This window comes from Ambystoma mexicanum, chromosome 11 (assembly GCF_040938575.1).
Source record: "Ambystoma mexicanum isolate Mex_15411 chromosome 11, UKY_AmexF1_1, whole genome shotgun sequence".
In the NCBI taxonomy this organism is placed as follows: domain Eukaryota; kingdom Metazoa; phylum Chordata; class Amphibia; order Caudata; family Ambystomatidae; genus Ambystoma; species Ambystoma mexicanum.
The window spans coordinates 785,387,663-785,412,590 of record NC_090934.1 but is presented as its reverse complement, the minus strand read 5'-3'; the positions used below and the strand labels follow the sequence as shown (position 1 = coordinate 785,412,590).

Here is a 24,928-nt window from a genome sequence, read left to right as displayed (position 1 = left end):
AGGGGGCAGCAATGGAGAACATCGCTGACAGCATGGAGCGTGTGGCCCGATCTGTGCTCCCCCCTGCTAGGCAGGTGCTTCTCCAGCAGCAGGCGGCACGGTCCACGGCCCGCTCGCTCAGGCTGGGCATGGCGGCCTCAGACAGGGCACGCCAGGCTGAAATGTCGTCTCTGCGTCAAGCAATTGCTGCTCACGCAGAGGCGCACATGGATGCCCTGAGGGAGGAGTATGCCTCCCTCAGATCCACTCTGGGTGTCCTTATGATGTCCCAGAGGCAGCAGGCAGAGGAGAGGTTTGCACAGCTTGAGCGCACCATCTCGGCTGAGCTACAGGCTTGCCGGGAGGTGCAGCGGTTGTCCAGCCAGGCCTTGCAGGAGGAACTCCGTGTTACACGTGCTACCTTGCAAGAGGAAGCACGTGTATCACGTGAGGTTCTGCATGCAGACCTATGTAACATCGCCACACAGAACCAGGCTTACCTGTCCGGCAGACTTGCTGCCGACGAGGGGCAAGCTGCGGCTAGGCGTGGCCAGGCTACTGTGCCACGTCCTCCTTTCCGGGATGAGCCAGACTCGGACGACCATCTATCTCCCACATAGGTCGTGCTGTGCAGGCGTTGAGCCCATGGAGGTATTTTTTTTTGGCTCAGCATCATCGCATGTGGATGTTGAGCAGCACCCTGTACCTCCCCCCTCCTGGGTGCCTCCCCTCCCCCCCGGGTCGTATGTGGCCATTTTTGATTTTTCGTTTAGTTTAGTTAGTTAAGTTTCTGTTTGATAGTTAGTTTAAATAGGTAATGTAGGTTTTCCATAGTTAGTGTAATTAGTTAATAGTTGAGTTAGTTTAAAATTTGTAGTCTATTGTGCTTTCATGTGACAGTGCGGTGCCTTGTGGTTTTTGAAGGCATCCACTGTCTGTTCCAGCTGGGCCCTTCATGGTTGTCTTGTGTATGTGTTTGCTGCTTGGGTTCCTTGACTCACATATGCCACTCCTGCCTCCCTTATCCATGGGCTCGCAAGGATGGTTCAGTGTTACAGAATTTTACACAAGGGCTTTGGACTGTCATATCTGTGGCATGTCTGGTGCTTTGTGACTTGTGTTGACACCCCTAGTGGGGATGATTTAGGTGTAATTGTCCACTGTTCAGCTTTTGCTAGATGGGGTGTGTCATGATTAATGTGGACATTGATTGCTATGCATTGTGTATTATGTCTCATTTCTTTCCTGTACACGTGCCTGTTGCAATTCATGCTGTAGATAGTGTTCCACACTTTGGAAGTCAAAGACGGACTGATGGTGTGATTTGTGATGTGACTCTCTGACATGGTCAAGTAATGAGATGCCTGATGAGACACACACAGATCACTTTGATGCATTAATCATTTGTTTCATGCACTTTCTGCAGGGGGATGAGGCACCAGAGCACCTTTGCCAGCAGACATGGCCCATTGGACAACGGAATTCCTGACCCGTTTGTTGGTGCCCACATGCACATGTGTGCACGAGCAGAGCCACAGTGATTGCAGACCCACATCCTAGAACTGCTGACATGTTCCAAGGAACTCCAGGCAAGGTGAGCATCACAGGGGGAACACGACACAGCAAAGCTTGCACCAGGCGAGTTGCACATGCAGGCTTAGTCACAGCACTGAGGGTGAGCTTAGACGAATATTGGTGTTGAAGCACACAATGCAGCTCAGATGTGTTTGTGGACTGATGGCTGTTGATAGTAGGGTTGTCTGGGACACATGCAGGGGCAGTGGCACATACCCTGCGGTACACCAAGGTTCATTGAGGCACTTGTATCAACCATGTAGCCTTCCGAGACATGGAAAGGGGCAGCTCACAGGGACATACAGCAAGGGACATACTTGGGTGCAGTGCATGTCTATTCCACGTACTTCATGATAAATGCACTGCCAACTTTGTTTTGGTCATGGTGGTACGCAACTTGCTCTGTAGTCATGGCTTGCCATATGGGTCTGTCTGCTTACCCAGGGAACATTGCATGTTGTGTGAATTGTGACACATTGGTGTTCCATTTGCCACGCACCCACCAGCGCCTGACTTACTGCATTGACTGTGTATGACCCCTCACAGGGGTGATGTTATATATGGGTACGAAGCATCGAGCACTGATTGTCTGTTTGTAGAGTAGTTTGTTGCTATGGGGCATGTTTTGTGTTGTGTTTTCGTGTAATTGGCACATACAGGTTGTTGACTGTGTCTCTCTTTGCAGCATTGGAGTGCTCCTGTAACCGGCCCTGAGAGTGCGCAGGCAGGAGGCCAGCACTCAAAACCAAAGCTAAGTGTCTTGTTGTTTTCCTTACAAACTGCCCTGCATAGGCTTGCTGGGGAGTGTACTGATGCATGGATGTATGTGTGGTCCTATTTGGTATGTTTTTTTCCCTAATCACCCGTGATCCTATGCAATTATGAAACCTGTACCCTCTACCCGGTGTTCCTGCTTCCCGTGCCTATCCAAGCAACGTTCCCTGACCCTCTTTCCCCACTGGGGTTGCGGATGCCTGTGTAAGCCCCGAACTTGCAGGCGCCAAAACCCTAGAGGGGGTGGTTGGTTCGTACCACTCCTGAGCCTGGACTACAGAAGGCCATGACAATGATGTCCAAGTTTGTTTGGATTGTGTATGTGTTCATGCAGGTTGTACATTTTCGTGCATTCCCTAGTTTCATGTGTCATTCCTCCTCCCCTCACCTGCCACTCATTCCAGTCATCCAGTGTGTCTACACCTGTCCCGACTGCATATCCCTGAACCTCATTCCCCACCATGATCTCAGGGGCCTGTGTGAGTTTGACCTTGCAGGCACCCGGGACATGGTGTGGGTGGTTGTTTCATGAGACTCCCGCGCCTGTACAGGGGACCTGTGACAGTACACATCCATTCATGGTGCATCATCCTATGTCATGTACCACACATGTCTCACATCCTGTCGTGACATTGTTCTGCTGTGCTACCTTGGTTGTTGCATCATTGTGGTAATACTTGGCGTTTGTGAGGTACTGCTACGTCAAGTCATCTACTGGAGGGTGTTTGGGTTCGTTTTCATGCCTTGGATTTTGTGATTTTGGAAACGAGTGTGGATTCTGAGGGTTCAGGCATCTTTTTACACACAAGGTGGGAGATGGACACGAAGGGTAAAGGTGATCCTGTGGCCAGGTGGAAATGAGGGTTGGAGGCTCCATGACCCAGGTGCAGTTGTTCAGTGGGTCATGGTCATTTGCGCGGGAGGGGGGGGTTGTTGTTGATAGTTGCATTGCCCTGCAGTGTGATGGGAACTCTGACATTGTAATGTTGTTGTCCTATGTACATGTTGTGTTCTGCTGATCAATGCCTGTTCATGTGTTGTGTTTTCCTTTCAGGTGCGAGGGGATAGTTGTGGTTTGACATGCTGGGGTGTACACATGGTGGATGTTCACATGTGATGTGTAGGGAACACTGATGGTCACTTGAGTGCACATGCATATGTGGAGTGCATGTCCCTGCAGAACCACACACTTGCACTCGGATGCACTCCATGTACTCCCACCCTTGCATATCCACGTGTACACTTTTTGCCTTCTGGTGCCCACTGTGTCCCGGCAGCACATGTTCTGTGACCGATTATGGTTCCAGTACATGCCAAATTTGATGTTTGATGTAGTCTGTCACTTAGATGTGATGCTCAGGGTGTGCATCACACGCAATGGCTGTTCACTGTGCTGTGCGCTGAGCAGTGTGATGCAGGAGTGGGACACTGCACACATGAGCTGCAGTGTTGATTTTGCAATGCATAATGTGCATATAGACAGGCATTCATTGTGATGTTACGTCTACGACTGTTGCAATGCATTTGGAAACGACTTATTTTGGGTGGGACCTTTTGTTGGTCTGTCATTTCATCTGATTCCGGGTCAGGCATCATTGTCCGATGCCACTGTACATTTAGGACATGGCAATGTGTACCTTATTGTTACTGCGTCAGTGTATGGGTATTGCTTGCCATGTCATGTTGATGTTTGGGAGGGTTTGACTGACATGACAGTGATGGCCATGGCCTGTTTTGCAGGTGTGTGTGATGCACACCTTGCATGTCCAGGTCATCCGCTTCTCAGAGCAACTAGCTGGGGGTAGGTTTCTCTCCGCAGCAGGGCCCTCCCCCTGGAACAGACTTCCTGCCTGACTTGAATTTGAGGGGAACCATCTCCAGTTCTGGAAGCACCTCAAGACCTTCCTCTTTGCTTCTGCTTACTCTCTGCCTCTCCCTTGCAGAATTCTTCACTGGAACTGCACAGGAGCTGCTACTGGGACACTCTCACCAACCTCGGTCCCTGGCCCAGCCACTGTCCACTTGCACTGCCACCCTGGCAACCCCTGCACTGCAGTACTGACTCTCTATCCCTACAGCCCTCCCTTCCCAGCACTTGTCTGCACTTATCTTTGCAGTTGCCACCAGGCGACCTGTGTATTATTCTTTTGGCCTACTTCCCCTGTACTGGACTTCCCCCCACCCTTCCCCTTGCACTTTTCCCTTCCTCCTACCCCTGCACTTGCACAATCTCAATGACACCTGGCCTAGTAGTACCGTTCTCTGTGTTCCCTTGTTCCCCCCCCCTGCCTCATTGCGCCTTGGAATACTTGTGTATGGCCCATGTCATGTCACATGTCATATGTGTGCATTTTGGTTGCACAGGATAGCTTGTGTTTAAGTAGCTAGGGATGCAGACTATGTGGCACTTCCATGGCAACTATCTCAGGGTGGTAGGGTTGTGACAGTTGACTGTCACTTTGTCATCATCGATTGTCACCTGGTATGTGCCAGGCCTGTGTGCACTCCGCAGGGGTGGGAGTTTAGGTGAAAAATGTGGCCACAAGCTGGGTCCGGGCTTCCTCGCCACGTGCCCTGTCCCCTCCCATGGGCAGCGCCTGTGCCTGTGGTTGGGGATGTGGGGGGACCACCATGTCCACCGGGACGCCCTGCCGTGTTGCAACATTGTGCAGGACACATGCTGCCACAATGATCCTGCACACTACTGGTGGTGCATAGAGTAGTTGCCCACCAGAGCGGTCAAGGGAGCGGAAACGTGACTTGAGCACTCTGAATGTGCGCTCCACTATGCCCCTGGTTGCAATATGGGTGGCGTTGTATCTTACCTGGGGTGGTGTGGTGGGGTTCCGGATTGGCGTCATCATGTGGTTGCTCAGAGGGTAGGCACTGTCCCCTGGGGAGGTGATAATAATTGAGATTATTAGGGTTGGGATATTTGTCTGTGTGTGACTTGCAGGCATGTGCAAGGGCATTTGTACTGACCTAGGAGCCATGTGTCGCCATGCTGCCCAGCTTCCAGGGCCCGGCTCAGGGCGGACATTCTGTATATGAAACTGTCATGGGTGGAGCCAGGGTAGTTTGCATAGACAGAGGTGATGATTCCCTTTGCATCGCATACCACCTGTACATTGATGGAATGCCAGTGCTTGCGGTTTCGGTAGATGTGCTCAGTGGCCCTAGGTGGACGTAGGGCCACATGGGTGCAATCTATGGCATCGAGCACTTTGGGGAAGTGTGCCACCCTGAAAAAATCCAGGACAACGGCCTGCCTTTCTGCGGGTGTTCTGGGCATGTATATGTGCCTGCGGACTGAGGGGCGCGCTGTCATGATTGCCAGTACCTGGTGTAGGCAGCGTGACTGCGTGGCCTGTGAGACCCCCCCACTATGGCAGTGGTCCGCTGAAACGACCCAGTGGCCAAAAAATGCAAGACATTGAGCAGCTTCTCCAAGGGGCTCAATGCTTGGGAGCAAAGGGTGGGGGATGTGAGGTCATCTTCCCACTCCCTGACCAGGTCTAGGATGATATGGGGTGGAAACCTATACCTGCCGTAGACCTGGTCGTCAGGCATCCCAAAAAGGCTTGTCCGTGGTGCAAAAATGCATACCCTGGCTATTCTCCTCCTCCTGCGGTGTCCCACGATCAGTGCAGCAACAAATGGGGCATTCATCGTCGCTGTATATACGCGTTTGTTGTTTGCGCGCACTTTTATGCTGTCCGCGGGACGCCTCCGTGTGGGCGGACTCGTTGACGCCTGTGCACGTCTTTTGCCGTGCACGTGTTTCCCGTATTCGGGTGTCATCGCGTGTGATCGGAGGGGAGCGAGCGTACACGCGATTGGCCTGGGTACGTGTGTTACCGGGTGCGCGGGTAGTTCCACACGCGATTGGCCTGGGTACGTGTATTACAGGGGTGCGCGAGAAAATCTACACGCGATTGGCCTGGGTACGTGTATTACAGGGGTGCGCGAGAAAATCTACACGCGATTGGCCTGGGTACGTGTATTACAGGGGTGCGCGAGAAATGCTACACGCGATTGGCCTGGGTACGTGGATTTCAGGGGTGCGCGAGAAAATCTACACGCGATTGGCCTGGGTACGTGTGTTCCGGGGTGCCGTGAACTTTCACACGCGATTGGTTGAAATCCACGTGTGTTCTGTCATCACGTGCAATGAGGGATACACCCTCGCACGACACGTCACAGACGCGCTCACGCGCTGAGGGTCTTTGGTCCAATGAAAATGCGTATGCGTGCAGACGCGCTTACGCGCTAAGGGCCTTTCCTCGAATTACACGCTGACGTGCAGATTTTTCACGTGCCAAATCACTCCGTATCAAGCTGGCCACGCGAATACACACGGAAGACCACGCTCCTGCCCAGAAGGATGAATCACTGCCCCCCAGTGCCCCGAGCAGCCTCCCACGTTCCATCTTCTGCTGCCTGCCTGCCTGCCTGCTGCCACCGTGCCCTGCCATTTGGTGCCTGCACATCAGCCATCTGCAGGGGTCCAGTTGCTGTGTCCACCCCTGCTGGAACAGTAGACTCCCGACTGGGATACCATCGCTCCACAGCCCAGCCCCAGGACCCAGTTGCCCACCCACGCCTGCCTCGGGGGTCGCCATGTCGGGGCAAGCACCATCTGAGACCAGTGGCGACCCCCAGCCAGAGAGGCAGAGGGCCACCAGCTTCAGTGAGAAGGAAGTTGGTGTCCTGGTGGAGCATGTCCTGGGGCATTATGATGCCCTCTTCGGAAGACCACGCGCCAACAAGGAAGGACGGGAGAGGATCTGGGACGATGTAGTGGTTGCCATCAACGCGGAGGGGGTGGCAACCCGCGACATCAAGCACATCAAGAAGCGCTGGGAGGACTTGAGGTCCAGGACCCTCAATAAGGCCCGGCGCCTCGCGGAGGGGGGCCGGGCACGCCTGAGTGACATCCAGATGAGGGTCCTGGAACGCGTAGACCCAGCGCTCCACGCCCAGATCATTCGGAGGCAGACCCATCTGGAGTTGGCCGGTAAGTGGCCAAGCATTACTGTGTGAGACAGGGCATGTTGCAGTGTGCTGGTTGTCTGATACCTGCCTGTAAGTGTGACATAGGCCATGTACGTATGTGTGTGTGCAGGGACATCATGGTCAGGCATGTGAGTACAGTGATGTGTGAACCACATGGTTGGTGCATGTGTTCTATTGCAACATGGGGGGGCTCTGTGCGGAATGGACACATGGAAGCATGGCAGTCTCTGTTCCTGGACATGGGTGGGGGTGAGGGATGGGTGCTGGTCCCATGTACACGTATGGTGTCCATGTGTGTGTGTCTGACCTGCGTGTCTGTGACTTGTAACTGCCATGGATGCATGACACATGTCTGTGACAATGTTCAGATTCACTGATGCAGCCTAGTCATCCTTGTATCCACTGCGTCTGTGGTGTACGAGGCCAGATGGATGGAACTACGGTGAGGTGTGTGCATGTGATGGCAAGACCCATGATGCATGTGAGTTTAAAACCAACATTGCATGAATCATGAGTCCCTTGGTCATGTATGCCAATGTCCATGGCATACGCCATGCCTGTTACTGTATGTGTTTTGCCTGCACTGACCCATGTGTTGTGGAGGGACATGATGGAAGTGATGTATGACAGTGCCACTCATCTGCTGTTGCTTCCTGTCTAGGGGACCATTGTACAGTACCCTGATGCTTGTGTTCTATGTCTCCCTCTACACAGTGGCAAGTGAAGAAGAGGGCGGAGAAGGCGCTGTGGTGCAGAGCGGCGGGGATGCCGCCACGGCTGCAGCGGAAGGGGTGGGTGAGGCCCCACAGGGGCTTGCACCGGCGGAAGACGGCGTGGAGACATCCAGGTTGGTGGTTTCCACAGAGGGGGAGGAGGCTGCTACTGAGCCACACATGGGGCCTGGTGGGGGCATCCCCGCTGGTGCAAGTGGTGCAGTCCAGGGCCAGGGGCAGGAGGCAGCACAGGTCGCCGTGGAGGTGCCTGTGCATGTCACTGTCCCTGACACTGTGACTGCACCACCATGCACCAGCAGGGATGCCCCATCCCAGGCCCGTCCGCAGGTAGGGGAGATGTCCATGTCATCTGACACTCCTCTACCTGCGGACGAGGGGACCCCTGGCCGTGTGGAGAGGGTCCTGATTGGTGTCGCGTTGCGCACGGCTGGCATTCGTGATGAGGTGCATGCTTCCCGGGAGGAGCATGCACATCATCACGAAGAGCACCGTGCGTACGTGAACCATTTGGGAGCCGCCATGGTCGGGGGTTTCCTACATGTGTGTGGCCTTCTGGCGACCCTCTCCTCCTCTGTGGAGGCTATGCGCCAGTCGTGCTCCATGCCGTCTTCCGGCCCAGATGCCACCAGGGCCCCCTGTGGACCTGCCCCGACCAACGCAGCCAGCTCGGTGGGGACCCCATCCCTGCCACAGTCGGGAGTCGAAGGTCCAGCAGGGATGGACACACCAGCAACTGTCCCCCTGCAGATGGAGGATGTGCCGGCATCATCTGGCAGGGCATGTGCACGACGGCATCGGTGGATTCCATCAGCCTGGATGCCGTCGTGCTGGCAGAGGCAGTGGCGTCGGAGGCAGCAGCAGGCTCGACGTGGGAGGCATCATGGCTCGGGGCCATCAAGATCAGAGGGGCAGGCATCGGCCGGAGGGCAGGAGAACCCTGGGATGGCAGTGTCTTCCGTGTGGGAGCAGTTGGTCCAGCGGATAGGTGCGGAGCGGCAGCGGGCGGAAGAGGAGCGGCTCACCATGGTCAGGGCGGAGTTCTCCATGCGTCGGGCGTTGAGGCGGGCTGAGTGCCTCGAGGAAGCTCGCAGGGAGTTTGAGGTGGACACGGGGTTGTCCCTGCGAGACCTCGGTGCCAGGACAGAGTCCCGCCTCCGGGACATCGACATGGAGTTCGATGATGCCCTGGCCAGCAACATCACAGAGTGAGCCGCAGGACTTGCCCGCTGCCATTGTATATAGTTCTTTAGTTAGTTAGTGTTAGGTTTCCTTTATTTTTTAAGTTTTTTTTGGACCGCTCGGACAATGGCCACTTTTCTGTATATATATTTTTTATTAGTTAGTAGTAGTAGGTTTCATTTATGGTGTTGGGCTCATGGACCCTGGGATATTCTTGTACATAGTTTGATGTTTGGAAAACATTTGTTGGATTTATATTTGTGTTCAACATGAGGCAATGGTTTTTCCTTATTTTTTCCCCCCATTATTTTGCTTTGGACTACGTTAGTTTTTGGATTCCTTTGTTTTTTGATTTTTTCTATTAGTTCTCGGACATGGACCATTTGTTTTGTCATCCCCATTGTTGTGTGTTTTATTTCTTTACTTCATTTTCATCTTTAATACATATATTTATTACTTACATTTGTGGTATTTTCTCATTGGTTTCATGCATGTCATGATATGGGTTTTGACATTCACTTGCACCCATTGTGTATGTGTGTGTGACGGACATGTGTTCATTTACATACTTGCCATTGGGGTTGTATCATGTAATTGCATCTACTATGTGGGTGGATGCAATCCTTGGCTGGGTGTTTGTGCTGGGTATGCTGCCCATTACTGCCATGATTGCGTTTCGTCAGGACCTGGGGGCAGGGGGACATGAGTGGGGGCCTGCAGGGGGGTGGGGGTGCAAGGGGACATGAGTGGGGGCCTGCTGGGGGGTGGGGGTGCAAGGGGACATGGTTGGGGGCCTGCTGGCAGGTGCCCCACAGTGCTGGGGGGTGGGGGGGTGCAAGGGGACATGAGTGGGACATGGTTGGGGGCCTGCTGGCAGGTGCCCCACAGTGCTGGGGGGTGGGGGTGCAGGGGGACTTGAGTGGGGGCCTGCTGGGGGGTGGGGGTGCAAGGGGACATGGTTGGGGCCTGCTGGCAGGTGCCCCACAGTGCTGGGGGGTGGGGGTGCAAGGGGACATGAGTGGGACATGGTTGGGGGCCTGCTGGCAGGTGCCCCACAGTGCTGGGGGGTGGGGGTGCAGGGGGACATGAGTGGGGGCCTGCTGGGGGGTGGGGGTGCAAGGGGACATGAGTGGGGGCCTGCTGGGGGTGGGGGTGCAAGGGGACATGGTTGGGGGCATGCTGGCAGGTGCCCCACAGTGCTGGGGGGTGGGGGTGCAGGGGGACATGAGTAGGGGCCTGCTGGGGGGTGGGGGTGCAAGGGGACATGGTTGGGGGCCTGCTGGCAGGTGCCCCACAGTGCTGGGGGGTGGGGGTGCAGGGGGACATGAGTGGGGGCCTGCTGGGGGGTGGGGGTGCAAGGGGACATGGTTGGGGGCCTGCTGGCAGGTGCCCCACAGTGCTGGGGGGTGGGGGTGCAAGGGGACATGAGTGGGACATGGTTGGGGGCCTGCTGGCAGGTGCCCCACAGTGCTGGGGGGTGGGGGTGCAAGGGGACATGAGTGGGGGCCTGCTGGGGGGTGGGGGTGGTGGGAGACATGGTTGGGGGCCTGGTGGAGGCTGCCCCTGGTGACTGGAGGGGTGGGGGTGGTGGGAGACATGGGTGGGGGCCTGGTGGAGGCTGCCCCTGGTGACTGGAGGGGTGGGGGTGGGGGTGGTGGGAGACATGGGTGGGGGCCTGGTGGAGGCTGCCCCTGGTGACTGGAGGGGTGGGGGTGGTGTGAGACATGGGTGGGGGCCTTGTGGAGGCTGCCCCTGGTGACTGGGGGGTGGGGGTGGTGGGAGACATGGGTGGGGGCCTTGTGGAGGCTGCCCCTGGTGACTGGAGGGGTGGGGGTGGTGGGAGACATGGTTGGGGGCATGCTGGCAGGTGCCCCACAGTTCTGGGGGGTGGGGGTGCAGGGGGACATGAGTGGGGGCCTGCTGGGGGGTGGGGGTGCAAGGGGACATGGTTGGGGGCCTGCTGGCAGGTGCCCCACAGTGCTGGGGGGTGGGGGTGCAGGGGGACATGAGTGGGGGCCTGCTGGGGGGTGGGGGTGCAAGGGGACATGGTTGGGGGCCTGCTGGCAGGTGCCCCACAGTGCTGGGGGGTGGGGGTGCAAGGGGACATGAGTGGGACATGGTTGGGGGCCTGCTGGCAGGTGCCCCACAGTGCTGGGGGGTGGGGGTGCAAGGGAACATGAGTGGGGGCCTGCTGGGGGGTGGGGGTGCAAGGGGACATGAGTGGGGGCCTGCTGGGGGGTGGGGGTGCAGGGGGACATGAGTGGGGGCCTGCTGGGGGGTGGGGGTGCAAGGGGACATGAGTGGGGGCCTGCTGGGGGGTGGGGGTGCAAGGGGACATGAGTGGGGGCCTGCTGGGGGGTGGGGGTGGTGTGAGACATGGGTGGGGGCCTTGTGGAGGCTGCCCCTGGTGACTGGGGGGTAGGGGTGGTGGGAGGCATGGGTGGGGGCCTGGTGGAGGCTGCCCCTGGTGACTGGAGGAGTGGGGGTGGTGGGAGACATGGGTGGGGGCCTGGTGGAGGCTGCCCCTGGTGACTGGAGGGGTGGGGGTGGTGGGAGACATGGGTGGGGGCCTGGTGGAGGCTGCCCCTGGTGACTGGAGGGGTGGGGGTGGTGGGAGACATGGGTGGGGGCCTTGTGGAGGCTGCCCCTGGTGACTGGAGGGGTGGGGGTGGTGGGAGACATGGGTGGGGGCCTGGTGGAGGCTGCCCCTGGTGACTGGAGGGGTGGGGGTGGTGGGAGACATGGGTGGGGGCCTGGTGGAGGCTGCCCCTGGTGACTGGAGGGGTGGGGGTGGTGGGAGACATGGGTGGGGGCCTGGTGGAGGCTGCCCCTGGTGACTGGAGGGGTGGGGGTGGTGGGAGACATGGGTGGGGGCCTGGTGGAGGCTGCCCCTGGTGACTGGAGGGGTGGGGGTGGTGGGAGACATGGGTGGGGGCCTGGTGGAGGCTGCCCCTGGTGACTGGAGGGGTGGGGGAGGTGGGAGACATGGTTGGGGGCCTTGTGGAGGCTGCCCCTGGTGACTGGGGGGTGGGGGTGGTGGGAGACATGGGTGGGGGCCTGGTGGAGGCTGCCCCTGGTGACTGGGGGGTGGGGGTGGTGGGAGACATGGGTGGGGGCCTGGTGGAGGCTGCCCCTGGTGACTGGTGGGTGGGGGTGGTGGGAGACATGGGTGGGGGCCTGGTGGAGGCTGCCCCTGGTGACTGGAGGAGTGGGGGTGGTGGGAGACATGGGTGGGGGCCTTGTGGAGGCTGCCCCTGGTGACTGGAGGGGTGGGGGTGGTGGGAGACATGGTTGGGGGCCTGGTGGAGTCTGCCCCTGGTGACTGGAGGGGTGGGGGTGGTGGGAGACATGGGTGGGGGCCTTGTGGAGGCTGCCCCTGGTGACTGGGGGGTGGGGGTGGTGGGAGACATGGGTGGGGGCCTTGTGGAGGCTGCCCCTGGTGACTGGGGGGTGGGGGTGGTGGGAGACATGGGTGGGGGCCTGGTGGAGGCTGCCCCTGGTGACTGGAGGAGTGGGGGTGGTGGGAGACATGGGTGGGGGCCTTGTGGAGGCTGCCCCTGGTGACTGGAGGGGTGGGGGTGGTGGGAGACATGGTTGGGGGCCTTGTGGGGGCTGCCCCTGGTGACTGGGGGGTGGGGGTGGTGGGAGACATGGGTGGGGTCCTGGTGGAGGCTGCCCCTGGTGACTGAAGGGGTGGGGGTGGTGGGAGACATGGGTGGGGGCCTGGTGGAGGCTGCCCCTGGTGACTTGAGGAGTGGGGGTGGTGGGAGACATGGGTGGGGGCCTGGTGGAGGCTGCCCCTGGTGACTGGGTGGTGGGGGTGGTGGGAGACATGGGTGGGGGCCTGGTGGAGGCTGCCCCTGGTGACTGGAGGAGTGGGGGTGGTGGGAGACATGGGTGGGGGCCTGGTGGAGGCTGCCCCTGGTGACTGGAGGGGTGGGGGTGGTGGGAGACATGGTTGGGGGCCTGGTGGAGGCTGCCCCTGGTGACTGGGTGGTGGGGGTGGTGGGAGACATGGGTGGGGGCCTTGTGGAGGCTGCCCCTGGTGACTGGGGGGTGGGGGTGGTGTGAGACATGGGTGGGGGCCTTGTGGAGGCTGCCCCTGGTGACTGGAGGGGTGGGGGTGGTTGGAGACATGGGTGGGGGCCTGGTGGAGGCTGGCCCTGGTGACTGGAGGAGTGGGGGTGCTGGGAGACATGGGTGGGGGCCTTGTGGAGGCTGCCCCTGGTGACTGGAGGGGTGGGGGTGGTGGGAGACATGGGTGGGGGCCTGGTGGAGGCTGGCCCTGGTGACTGGAGGGGTGGGGGTGGTGTGAGACATGGGTGGGGGCCTGGTGGAGGCTGCCCCTGGTGACTGGAGGGGTGGGGGTGGTGGGAGACATGGGTGGGGGCCTGGTGGAGGCTGCCCCTGGTGACTGGGGGTGCAAGGGGACATGAGTGGGACATGGTTGGGGGCCTGCTGGCAGGTGCCCCACGGTGCTGGGGGGTGGGGGTGCAAGGGGACATGTGGCTTGGCTGGGGGGCATGCCCATGGTGGATGGGCTGCCTGCGGGACATGACCAGGGGTGCAGGGTAGTCCCCTGTGGTGTGGGCTGCCTGCAGAGGTCGTGGAGGGGGTAGAGGGGAGACCTGGGAGGACCCACACTGGCAATTCACCTCTTCAACTTCCCGCACACCCACGTAATACACTGCCCCACTCGCACAGGCCCAATCGCGTGTAGGATTTCTCGCGCACCCCTGTAATACACGTACCCAGGCCAATCGCGTGTAGATTTTCTTGCGCACCCCTGAAATCCACGTACCCAGGCCAATCGCGTGTAGAATTTCTCGCGCACCCCTGAAATCCACGTACCCAGCCCAATCGCGTGTAGATTTTCTCGCGCACCCCTGAAATCCACGTACCCAGGCCAATCGCATGTAGAATTTCTCGCGCACCCCTGAAATCCACGTACCCAGCCCAATCGCGTGTAGATTTTCTCACGCACCCCTGAAATCCACGTACCCAGGCCGATCGCGTGTAGAATTTCTCGCGCACCCTGAAATCCACGTACCCAGCCCAATCGCGTGTAGATTTTCTCGCGCACCCCTGAAATCCACGTACCCAGGCCAATCGCGTGTAGATTTTCTCGCGCACCCCTGTACTACACGTACCCAGGCCAATCGCGTGTAGATTTTCTCGCGCACCCTTGAAATCCACGTACCCAGCCCAATCCCGTGTAGATTTTCTCGCGCACCCCTGAAATACACGTACCCAGGCCAATCGCGTGTAGAATTTCTCGCGCACCCCTGTAATCCACGTAGCCAGGCCAATCGCGTGTAGAATTTCTCGCGCACCCCAGAAATCCACGTACCCAGGCCAATCGCGTGTAGATTTTCTCGCGCACCCCTGTAATGCACGTACCCAGGCCTATCGCGTGTGGGGATACCCGCACACCCCTGAAATACACGCTCCCCGCTCTGCGTTTGCTGCTGCCCTTTGCGCTGGATTGGGGATTTTGATGGCTTTTCCCTGCGCGAGGGGCGTTCTTGGGGGCGTAACTGACGCTGCTGCAGGGTCGCTGCGCCACTCTGCGCCACGGCTGGTTGTGGATGTTGGAATCCATGAATACGCTGTGCGCCTGAATGTGTTTCAGCGCACGCGGCTGGCGCAGACTACCGCACGCGCACACTGTGCGCCAGCCGCGTGCGCCACTTGTGCGCCGAATTCTATGAATTGGCCCCTGTATCTCTTGAGCAGTCCCCCCCCTCATGGTCCAAAGCCCACATACTGCCAATTTATAAGAGAGGCCCTCGAACTTGCCCTTTAAACTATCGGCCCATTGCTCCTCTAGATGTGGACAGCAAAATGTTTGCGGCAGTGTTGCTGTCCCATCTAGAGGCATGGGCTGTATCGAGGGTCGACTAAGTGGCAGATTGGCTTTCGGAGAAATGTAGGCACCTCATTAACTGGGCTGATGGTAAAGACCATTCAAGATCAAGCCTGGGAGGGAAAATACGATTCAGTTTTCATGGCTTCAACAGATCTAACTGCGGCTTTTGACGCCATAGACCGAGGGCATCTCTGAGGTAACTAACAATTGGGGAGGTCGTATGGGTCTTTTGAGACTGATTAATGGGCTGTATGCCCTTTCGGAAATTCAGGTCTGCTTAGACAGTTCTGGAGGTCTCTCAAGGCTGCTTCTGACCCATCGGGGTGACAGGCATGGGTGTATTCGCACCCCCTGCCTGTTTAACCTCTATCTATCTGATATCGGGGAATATCGGGCACTAAAGACGTTTATTACACCAGTAATGCACAACACAAGGCCTGTATGGATGTCGTATGTGGATGACTGTCATTTTTGACTGCACTCCGATAGGTCTGCAGAGGTTGCTAGACACTTTTTCAGTGTACATTCTTTACTGATTAATGCAACAAAAAAAAATGCATTCTGCAATATGCAAAGGCCCATGCAAAAAGTTATTTCGCTTGGCATATCGGTTAGTTATGAGGGTTGACTCTGTGCTATACCTGGGATTATGTATTTTGGCAAATCCATCGCTGTGTAGGTTGAAAGCTTGGTTGAAAGAAAGGATATTGCCCCTGACAAATCAATTGAAGAGGGTGGATGCTCGATATGGGACATAGTCTCTCAAAGCAGCCGTAAAATATAACAAGGGGAAAATTATTCCTAAAATACTGTATGGGCTGGATGTACACCCTCTCCAGTTATTGGAAGGGTTACCACTCTTAGAAGCTCAGGTTTGGGGCAATATTTTACAGGTTCCCACACTAGTTCCTATAGATTTAATCCGTTATGAATTGGGTAAAATAGCTTCTTCAAACACGCGCACAGTGAAAAATATTGGCCTTCACTAGGAGAAACATTTTCCCTGAACTTAATTCCCTGTTTGAAGACTTGAATGCAATAATGATCTCAGCAAAAAATGTAGATTGTTAAATGAGACACGTGTTTTTTGTGAGCTCTTGCTATCTAAGTTTACCTGTACAATCGATGACCTTAAGGGCAATCCATGTAGAATAAAGAGGTCATTATGCCTACATTTTTGTTGGAACCTTTGTCCGACTAAGCAAATATGGATTAGAGACATGGTCGCCTGGAAGCTGACCAGCAGCATTGTCACTTTTGCAATGGGGGAGGAAAGGGAGAAACCTGTAAACATCTTTTGATATACAGTTTTGCCATACAGGGATTGAGATGGAACCATTTGGTAAAGTGCCGATTAGCAATGGTGGAGGGCTTGGGAGATCAAGTCTGGGCAGAATGTCTTTCTGGACCTACCACCTCCACTGTCATAACTGTTACATCTTTTTGGACAACTTTGAATTTGGAAGAATGTCGGGGATTAAACTTATTGGACAGGCCAATCAGTGGAGGTCTGTTGTGAGTAAGAGGTATGAGTTGTTTAACAGTTCTTTTCTACCCTTTTATTGTACTAATGGATGGTTTACTGATCATATTTATTGATGTGATATTTCTTTTTTCATACCCTATTTGTACTTATTTTACTTGTTGACGGTTAATATTTTTCTTAACCAATAAACCAAAAAAAAAAAAAAAAAATTAGGAAGGAGAGTACCATCCTCAGCTGCAGGTACCAATTCTATTGCACCTTTCTCTAAGAGGGTGAAAAACTCAGGTCAGAGGAGCAGATCTGGATCCTTCAAGGAGTGGTTGCTTGGCTGAGAATTCACAGGCATTTTCAACAATGGTAACCATCGGGTATTGTTTGCAGGGCCAAGCATCTGAAGAAATGCTTTGCCATTCTTCGAAATGCTGTGTCAGTCTGCCTCCCACCACATTCCTGTGGACTAAGGCCTAAAAGAGGTTTTGATGTTGTTGCTGCCGTGGATGGCAAAGAGGCAGAGGTTGTATGGGCAGCTTTACCTCCTCGTCCTCGTGATCCACGAGGTAGTATTCTCTGTCCCCTTTCAGACAATTGTCCCCTCATTCTTCCAACCGAAGAATAGAATCGAAAGGACCGACCCCTCCAACTCTAAGAGGCTGAATAGGATTGCTGTGGTTGCCTAATCGCTGCTCCCAACTATTTTGCAGCTGGTTTGGGATTTTGCATCTTTTCCAAACCCCTATCAGAATTTGAACCAAACAACTGTGAGCCATCAAAAGGCATATCCAACAGCCTCGCCTGAATGTTTGCAGCAACACCCGACTTGGGCAACCACACAAACCTTCTGTTTACAGCGCTCGCCGCCATTGCATGACTAACATAATCTGAGGTGTCTAAACCAGCCAGCAGAGCCTAGCACATAGCATCCTTGCCATCCTGCACAATGTTGTGGAAGCCTTCCGTTTTCTCACGCTCAGGAAATGTGTTCTGCGGCCATTGCCACAATCTCCCACAAAGTGTATGAATACTTTGCTAGGGGACAGGTAGCATTAACGGCTTTTAGCGCCATGCTACCCGGTGAAAACACCCTTTTCCCCAAGCGTCAAATCTTTTTTCGTCTCTATCTGGAGGGATTGTGGGATAGGCAGCTTCCTTTGAGGTTGATGTGGCCACCTGAACATTGAGACTTTCTGGCGGTAGATGTCTTTGACAGAAATTCTGGATCTATAGCCGAAGGCCTGCACTTCTTAGTCAAGTCCTTTTTTACTGCTAGAGTAGTATCAGTTTTTTTCAGTTTTCTAAGACACTGTTCCTCAGTGTCGTATGGAAAGGCAGAATAGGATCCTTTGGAGGGTCCTTATCAAGAATGTCCAAACAGGCCCACTCCAGCCTAAATACTCCATCACCTTGGCCATGACTGAACTTTTTATGGCATCAGCATGCCCAGTCACATCTGGCGTGGCAAACTCCACTTCTGGAGAAGTATCCAGGCCACTGGCATACTTCAAGGTGTCCATTAGATCTCTTAACCTTGACTCCTCAAAGATGACCTCTTGTGGAGCATTTGGAGTGCCATATTGCAAACCATACAGAGGGCTTCTCTCCTGCTCCACATTCTCCTCTTCATAAATACAGCTCATCGACTTTAATAAGTGCTTAAAAACCTTAGACGAATACGTAGAGGATGTCGGCGGCTTCAATGGTTTTGACGCCAATGGCTTCTGCGTCGAAGAACTTGACGCTGATTCCTTCTACGCAACAGAAGAGGAAAATGACGGCTTCGACTTGACTCGAGGAGTCGAATCTCTTAACCTTGAGGTTCAAGGACTTACTGCCGGGGCAATTAGGTGCACAAGCAGAAGATTTTGACGTTGCCCTGTCAGCCTCACGAGGCGCAATAGGGTCGGAAGCCATTTTTCAGTTCACTGGAAAGGATGGAGGGTGGCGCCTTCGTGAACACCTTTTACATTTTGAGGCAACATTCCTCAAATTTGGCCTTTGAAGACGATTTACGCAGAAATCGTACCCATTTCCTATCGGATGAGGAGTCAGAGGAAGACGACCAGGACCGATGGCATCGCTTCGTAGACTTCTTATGCAAGGACGATGAGTGTTGGGATCTCAACCTAGCGCCCTTAGCATGTTAACTGCGCTTTTTAGGTCTATGTCAGTTAAACCTCTCTCAAGCTCTTGTCGTCAGACGACCACCTCTATGACCCGGTAGTGGAAGGGGATTTGGACATGGGCCTACCTAGGGCGAGTATCCCCTTCCTTTCCTTCATGGCCTTAACGGTCATCGACTGGCACAAGCCACAATCGTCGACTTTGTGGCCTATTCCTAAACACCAGAGGCATATTCAGTGTAGATCTGTGATGGACATCTTAGACCCACAATCGAAACACCTCTTGAACCCGGTATTCGGGGTAGATCTATCAAAGATTTTGATAAACGCAGTAGATAAATCGGTGAGGTGAACAAACGGTTTCGAAGCATGCTGAACGGAAAGACGGAACTGAGGCAACGGGCACAGTGCGTGCTACTTATCCCAGCATCGAGAGTGGGATGGAAGCCGCTGAGGGACCAAGAATCGACGACGCACAGCACCCTCTGCTAACAAAATGTTTCCGAAGCTGCAAACAGATATTGGATTTATCAAATATGAGGAATATATATGGGAGGACACAATCCATTAGACTGATGAAGAAGATCACAACTGCTTCTGTGCAATCAACAGGCGTTTCCTATAGACTGATCTACTCTGACAAAACACATGGCTGGCAGGGCCACCACATAAATCACACACACTAAAACCAGGGAAGACAGTTGCAGGAGAGTTACCACAGGCAGTCAGATAACGCTGTTTATGTTTGCACAGTTGAACATGATTCATAAAAATCAACACAGTCATGGTGATTATTTACAGCATGGCTGTCAGAGAGGGAGTGGGGCTAATATCCAGTGTTCTTATTAAGACAATATAGGGTCCTGATATATGTGTGCGTGGGAACTGTAAATGAACTTAATGCATAGGTGCCAAATTGTTTTATGAATTTTGTAGTAAATGCAGCTAAACCAGTTTCCAACAATATGTTATTCCTTTTCTGATGATCCCTTCAGTTGTAAACATATGTGCACGTGCGTTCGGTGGTATGCTTTACATTTGAGCATTTTAACTTACACAGACATGGATGTAGTCACCTGCCTAACTCTGGCTATCTAGTGGGGTGACCAAGGGGCCAGGACAGCCCCAAGCTAGAGATTGATGGACCTGATGGAGGTATGGGGAGGATTCACTGGTCACCCTTACTTAACCCCCAGCATGGGGTAGGCATCAGTCACATGCAGCCCCTAAACCACTCACACCCTTGAAATGGATTCGTCCTGTAAAGAGAATGCATGATTGCATTAAAATTGATCCACTGCTTGCAAGACTACTATGAACCCTGTAACCGTGAGGTCTTGAGTTACTAACTGTTTTCAAGACACTTAGTGGACCTGCATAGACTGCGGTATGAGTTGGGAACTCACTGCAGTACTGCTGATGCCAAGAAGATGCAGCTCCGCTCCCGGCACCCGATGCGCACGTCATGTACAGCTGAGCATATTGTTCCCTTCCAAAGTGGCAGACCAATCTTTTAGATATTCGGTCCACACTACATGATTTAGCCGCACACAATTAGTCAGACCTCCTGAATCAAATAAACCAATTACGCACTGCCAATCCCCAACCACAGCTAATGAGTCAATACACCTACAGGTCCTTAATCTAAGCCTGGCACTTCAGAATGGGTCACTGGGATTTAAAAGGCCCACACAGAGAGGCAGCAGTGTGGGGTCTTTAGAGTTGGAAGAGGCAGCAAGAGTCTGGAGCAAGCTGATGACATAGGAAGGGAAAGGAAGCACAGAGAAGAAAAGAATAGAGAACCTTAGGAGGGGGTTGGAAGCAATCATCAAGAGAACCTAGAAGAGCCTATCCAGGTCAGAAGTAGTACAGACAACAATGTTTGGGTCGGAGGGGTGTCTGGCCCAAAGAAGGGGTGAAACCACAAACAAAAGGCGTTGAAGCAAAAAAGAGTGGAGGATAAAACATATGGGGAAGAGGGCAGTGATGTGATAAGGCCCTCTTGACATCACCTGTGGTGACGAGGAAGGCAATTCTAGTTGGCTGCACCACAACATAAAGGAGAAGCTGCAGTTATACACACCTTTGGCTCATGGAAGGGACACACTGGGCCCTCCAGGAGTTAAATAGGGGTCATATAGGTTGTCATATTTCAAAGCCAACAAAACCCCAGAAGGGGGAGAACAAGAGACACTTCCCAGAGACAGTGAATGTTGTAGCTGCAGTCCAAAACATTGCACACTCTAAAAAGAGCACCCTGAATTGTTTAATTATCTTAATATATTACCTATTTTGGTTTAACCGGAGAGGGAAGTATTCTTTTGTTTGTTTTTGTAAAAACATTTTCAATTAAGTTGTATTCCACCTCTTTGTGGTACTGGTACAGATCTACACATATGTTTAGTCAAGTAAACCAAAAGGTGGTAACATGCTCAGCCAATAACGAAATACGCATGCAGGGAAATATGCTTTACAATGAAAGCAGCCTGATCAAATAAACACTTTGGGGCTTAGCAGTTGAGCAATTTAAACATTGCAAAAGTCTGGGTGTTGATGCCCACCCAGTAACATTGGCACGTAACAAGCCAGCACATTCCTAAAAATGTTTTGAGAACAGCAATGTGCTACACCATAGGTTATACATTATGCAAGGGGTAAGAACTGAGGATACAATTAATACAAGCAATCTACCGTCATCCAGGGATTGTCAAGAAGTTCATTAGCTGTGATTCTGTAAGCAGGATCCACTTTCATCAACCGCTGCAAAGTTTCTTTAGCTAAAAAAAAGAATAAATAGAAGGATCAATGTACACTACTATTTAGAGTCCAATGATTTAGCTTATGTTTGTATTCTTCACATTTGGAAAATATTCCTTCAAGTTGTACTATAAAATATGCATATTTTCACTTGATGGTATTTTCTTCGGAATTCCGAGTCAGCTAATTTGCCCTGAAATCGGTTTTATTTCGTCCATCTATTACAAAATAGATTTTCCATAAAGACTCAAAAATTGAAAGTTGCTAAACGATGGGTTACTACTGGCAACGTCTTGTTGAAGCCTCTAATCTGGTGCAGATATTATTGACACAGTAATGTGCTATTTGCATTCTGCAGTTAAAATTTCATGCATGTTTCATAGTACTTTGCTTTCAAAACCTTTACACTAATGCCTATGCTAGTGGTTAACTGTTCGCTTTTTAACATAAAAACGACTTATTTGTGAAGTAAGCATTCACTCTTATGCCTTTCACTTAAAGGAGGCAACATCTCATCTCCACCTTTTATGGACGAAAAGGACGTAGCCCCTTTAAGAGGGAGGGACTGCAAAGGCAAGAGGGGAGTTGGGGGAGGGAAGGGAATGGGAAGGGACAGGGGAGGAAAAGGCGGAAAGTGTATGAGGAATAAAGAGGTTGGATGTACCCTGCAGTTGTCCCGTGTCATCATTCGTACGTAACAACTGGAGACGAGGCGCCACGACCCACGCCGCCATCCGGCTGCAGTTCTGAGGAGGAGACTGAGGACTGGGAAGGGAACCGCTGATGCCAGTGGAGGTGGCCAGCGCATGAAATGAGGCAGCAAGCGTGACCGTAAGAGAAGGCTGATGCCCCCAAAGCTGACCAAGGAGGGACCGATGCACGCCTACACGCAGCGGAAGATGCACTGCAGCCAGACGAGGAGGCCAGCGTAAGAAGAGGAGAGGGAGGCGGAACCAACGCCCAGAGGACCTCACAAGAGGAGGACCAGCAGAGTAACGGGAAGACGCTGGAACAAACAAGAAGAAGCACAGCAACCGGTAAGGAGGAGCGACAAGTAGGGGAAGGAGGAGGTGCAGAAGCAGTGATACAGAGTGACAGGAGCTGTGCACGAGGTCGCGTATTAGAGGCTCCACGTGGCCTCGCCCTATCAACGCCAGAGGGCAAGGTATCTTCATTATTCAACGCCACGAAGGCCGGAAGGGCCAGGACAATATTATTGCTCAACACCACAAGGGCCAGGAGTGCCAGGAACACATTATTATTAAAGGCCACGAGGACCAGGAACTTTAATATTCGCTACAACTGTAGCTGCATTACAAATAAACCTCCCGCCATGAGGGGTATACTAAAACTGAAAAGAGGACGCAGCATAAACACTCAGAACCCGTGTGTTACCGGAGGCACGCACGCCCAGCCATAAGAAGGAAGAGGGACTAATTTACACAGAGAAGGCAGCGAAAGCCTACAGCAGTACGAGGACACACTCCCCAACCACCACGTGCCTCCAACAACGACGACAGAGCATTACAAGAGAATTAGAGCCAAAGAAGCAAAGAGCCTCACCCACACGAGAGCCCAAGCCACGGAAGGCCACCCACATTAACAAACCAGGAGGAGCATCTGCAGAGACCACGTGGGTAGATACCTCAACCGTATCCATCGTAGCAGGCAAGTGGAACACACACTCACATCAAGATGTCACAAGAAGCTGCCGTAGACGCAGGAACACAAGCCGCCGCAGGAGTAAACCCCACAAACCCAGTGACGTTCCTACGACGCCCCAACCCATTCACGCTAGAACCACAAAACTACCAGGGTCAGAGATGGCCCAAAAAGGCTTTATCGCACAAACACAGAATGCTATTAAATATCTTAGTTAAGCAGCAAGTGCAAACAAACTTTAGGGGGAGCAAAGTTTATGTAAAATTAGACCATGAGAATTAGTCTAATCAAATTAAAAAGTCGAAAGTAAATAAGTACTGTAGGGGAGGACAGGCCTTAAGGCCCCCCTCTCCTGCATTATTCTCCCCCGGTGAGGACCATGGCTCGCCGGGCGTTCCCTCATGCCACCCGGGCCCAGGTGGAGGAGGGCTTGCCCGCCGATGACATTGCCCCCACGTATCCATCATATACACACACTAACGTTTAGACAGGCCTAGAAGCCTTCTTGCCCAGCAAAGATGGCGTGAGTTCAGCGCGCTGCAGCGCAGCCCCCACCTTTGGAGGGCTTTCCAAGTATCCCTGCCGCAGTAGCCCTGGTAGATCCGCTGCGAGCGCGTTCCCATGAGAAAGTCGGGTATGAGCTAAACCCGAGATGCCAACATTGTAACATTTTATCGTTCACAATGTAATATTGCACCCCGCATGACCTGGTCCGCGAGGCCGGGGTGACGGGGAAAAAGCTGAAGCATCACTATCTGAAGAAAGTAGAAAATAATTCAAGTATTGGTATCAACGAACTACCTCTGTTTAAACAGATCCTGTAAACTGTGAATAAACCATAAAGATGTAACGTTATATGATATCACCCCAGGACTGGACTAGTGCTGCTATAACCACAGAGAAAGATGTCGACCAAACGTATAGCCTTTATCTGTATAAGTGTTCTTTCAATTTTATGTAGAAACCTGAACTCGTATATGTTTTCTTAATCACCCAAAGCGGCGAGCATCAATCTCTGTAGGCCATAACCTAGAACTACCTCGTGTAACGTCTAATGTACATAAAATAATCACACAATGTAGTGTATATAATGTTAGGTAACGAAAAGGTACTCAGACTGAATATATTAACGAACTGTTTAATGTACTCGAAGTATATATGTATGGTATAGTAGTCAAAATAAGACAAATGGTATAAAAGTTTGTATTCAAAATCAGGCAACACACGAGGAAAATACCTTTTGTGAATACATGCAAGGCCATTCTCCCTCCTATCCTACGAAGCTTGCCAAGTAGAAAAAAGCTAAGGCCTGTGCCGTGCTCCCCCACCTCCCCCGACCAAGCTGGAACCGCTTCAGAGAGTCAGAGGCCCCAACGCAGCATCCAAGGCCACCGGCCGCCACCTGCGTTATTTACAGCACGGTAATAAACTCACGTTTGAATCCACTGATCTACCAGCCCCCTCTCGTTAATCCCACAATCCCCCAGACCACCCCAAGAAGCCTGACCCCGCACAAAGGCTACCCCCAACAATGAGACAAGACACAGAACCCCCCTTTATAGTAGAAAACATGTTCCACCCGCCACAAGCCCCCAGAGCCCAGCCCCTCGACCTGGAATACCAGACGTCAGAACACCGGTAAATCCAACAGACGACCACCAGACCCCTCACAAGGTGCATTCCTCCTGTGTTGTATTTCTTTGATTGAAAGATTTACTGTAGCAGTTAGATATGGGGTTTTAAGTAACTGCAATGTGCATGATCTAGGGCACCCAAGTCA

The 24,928-nt window shown here is 53.3% G+C and overlaps 1 protein-coding gene across 6 annotated transcripts in view; it reads right to left on the bottom strand.

The window, feature by feature from the left end:
- STK33 (serine/threonine kinase 33) overlaps window positions 1–24,928 on the bottom strand; it is a 1,615,433-nt gene that overhangs the window by 450,348 nt on the left and 1,140,157 nt on the right. For all 6 annotated transcript variants that reach the window (XM_069623713.1, XM_069623715.1, XM_069623714.1 and 3 more), the window contains one exon: window positions 21,421–21,506. In XM_069623713.1, coding sequence (XP_069479814.1) covers window positions 21,421–21,506 — 86 coding nt within the window. The remainder of the gene's footprint in view (window positions 1–21,420; window positions 21,507–24,928) is intronic.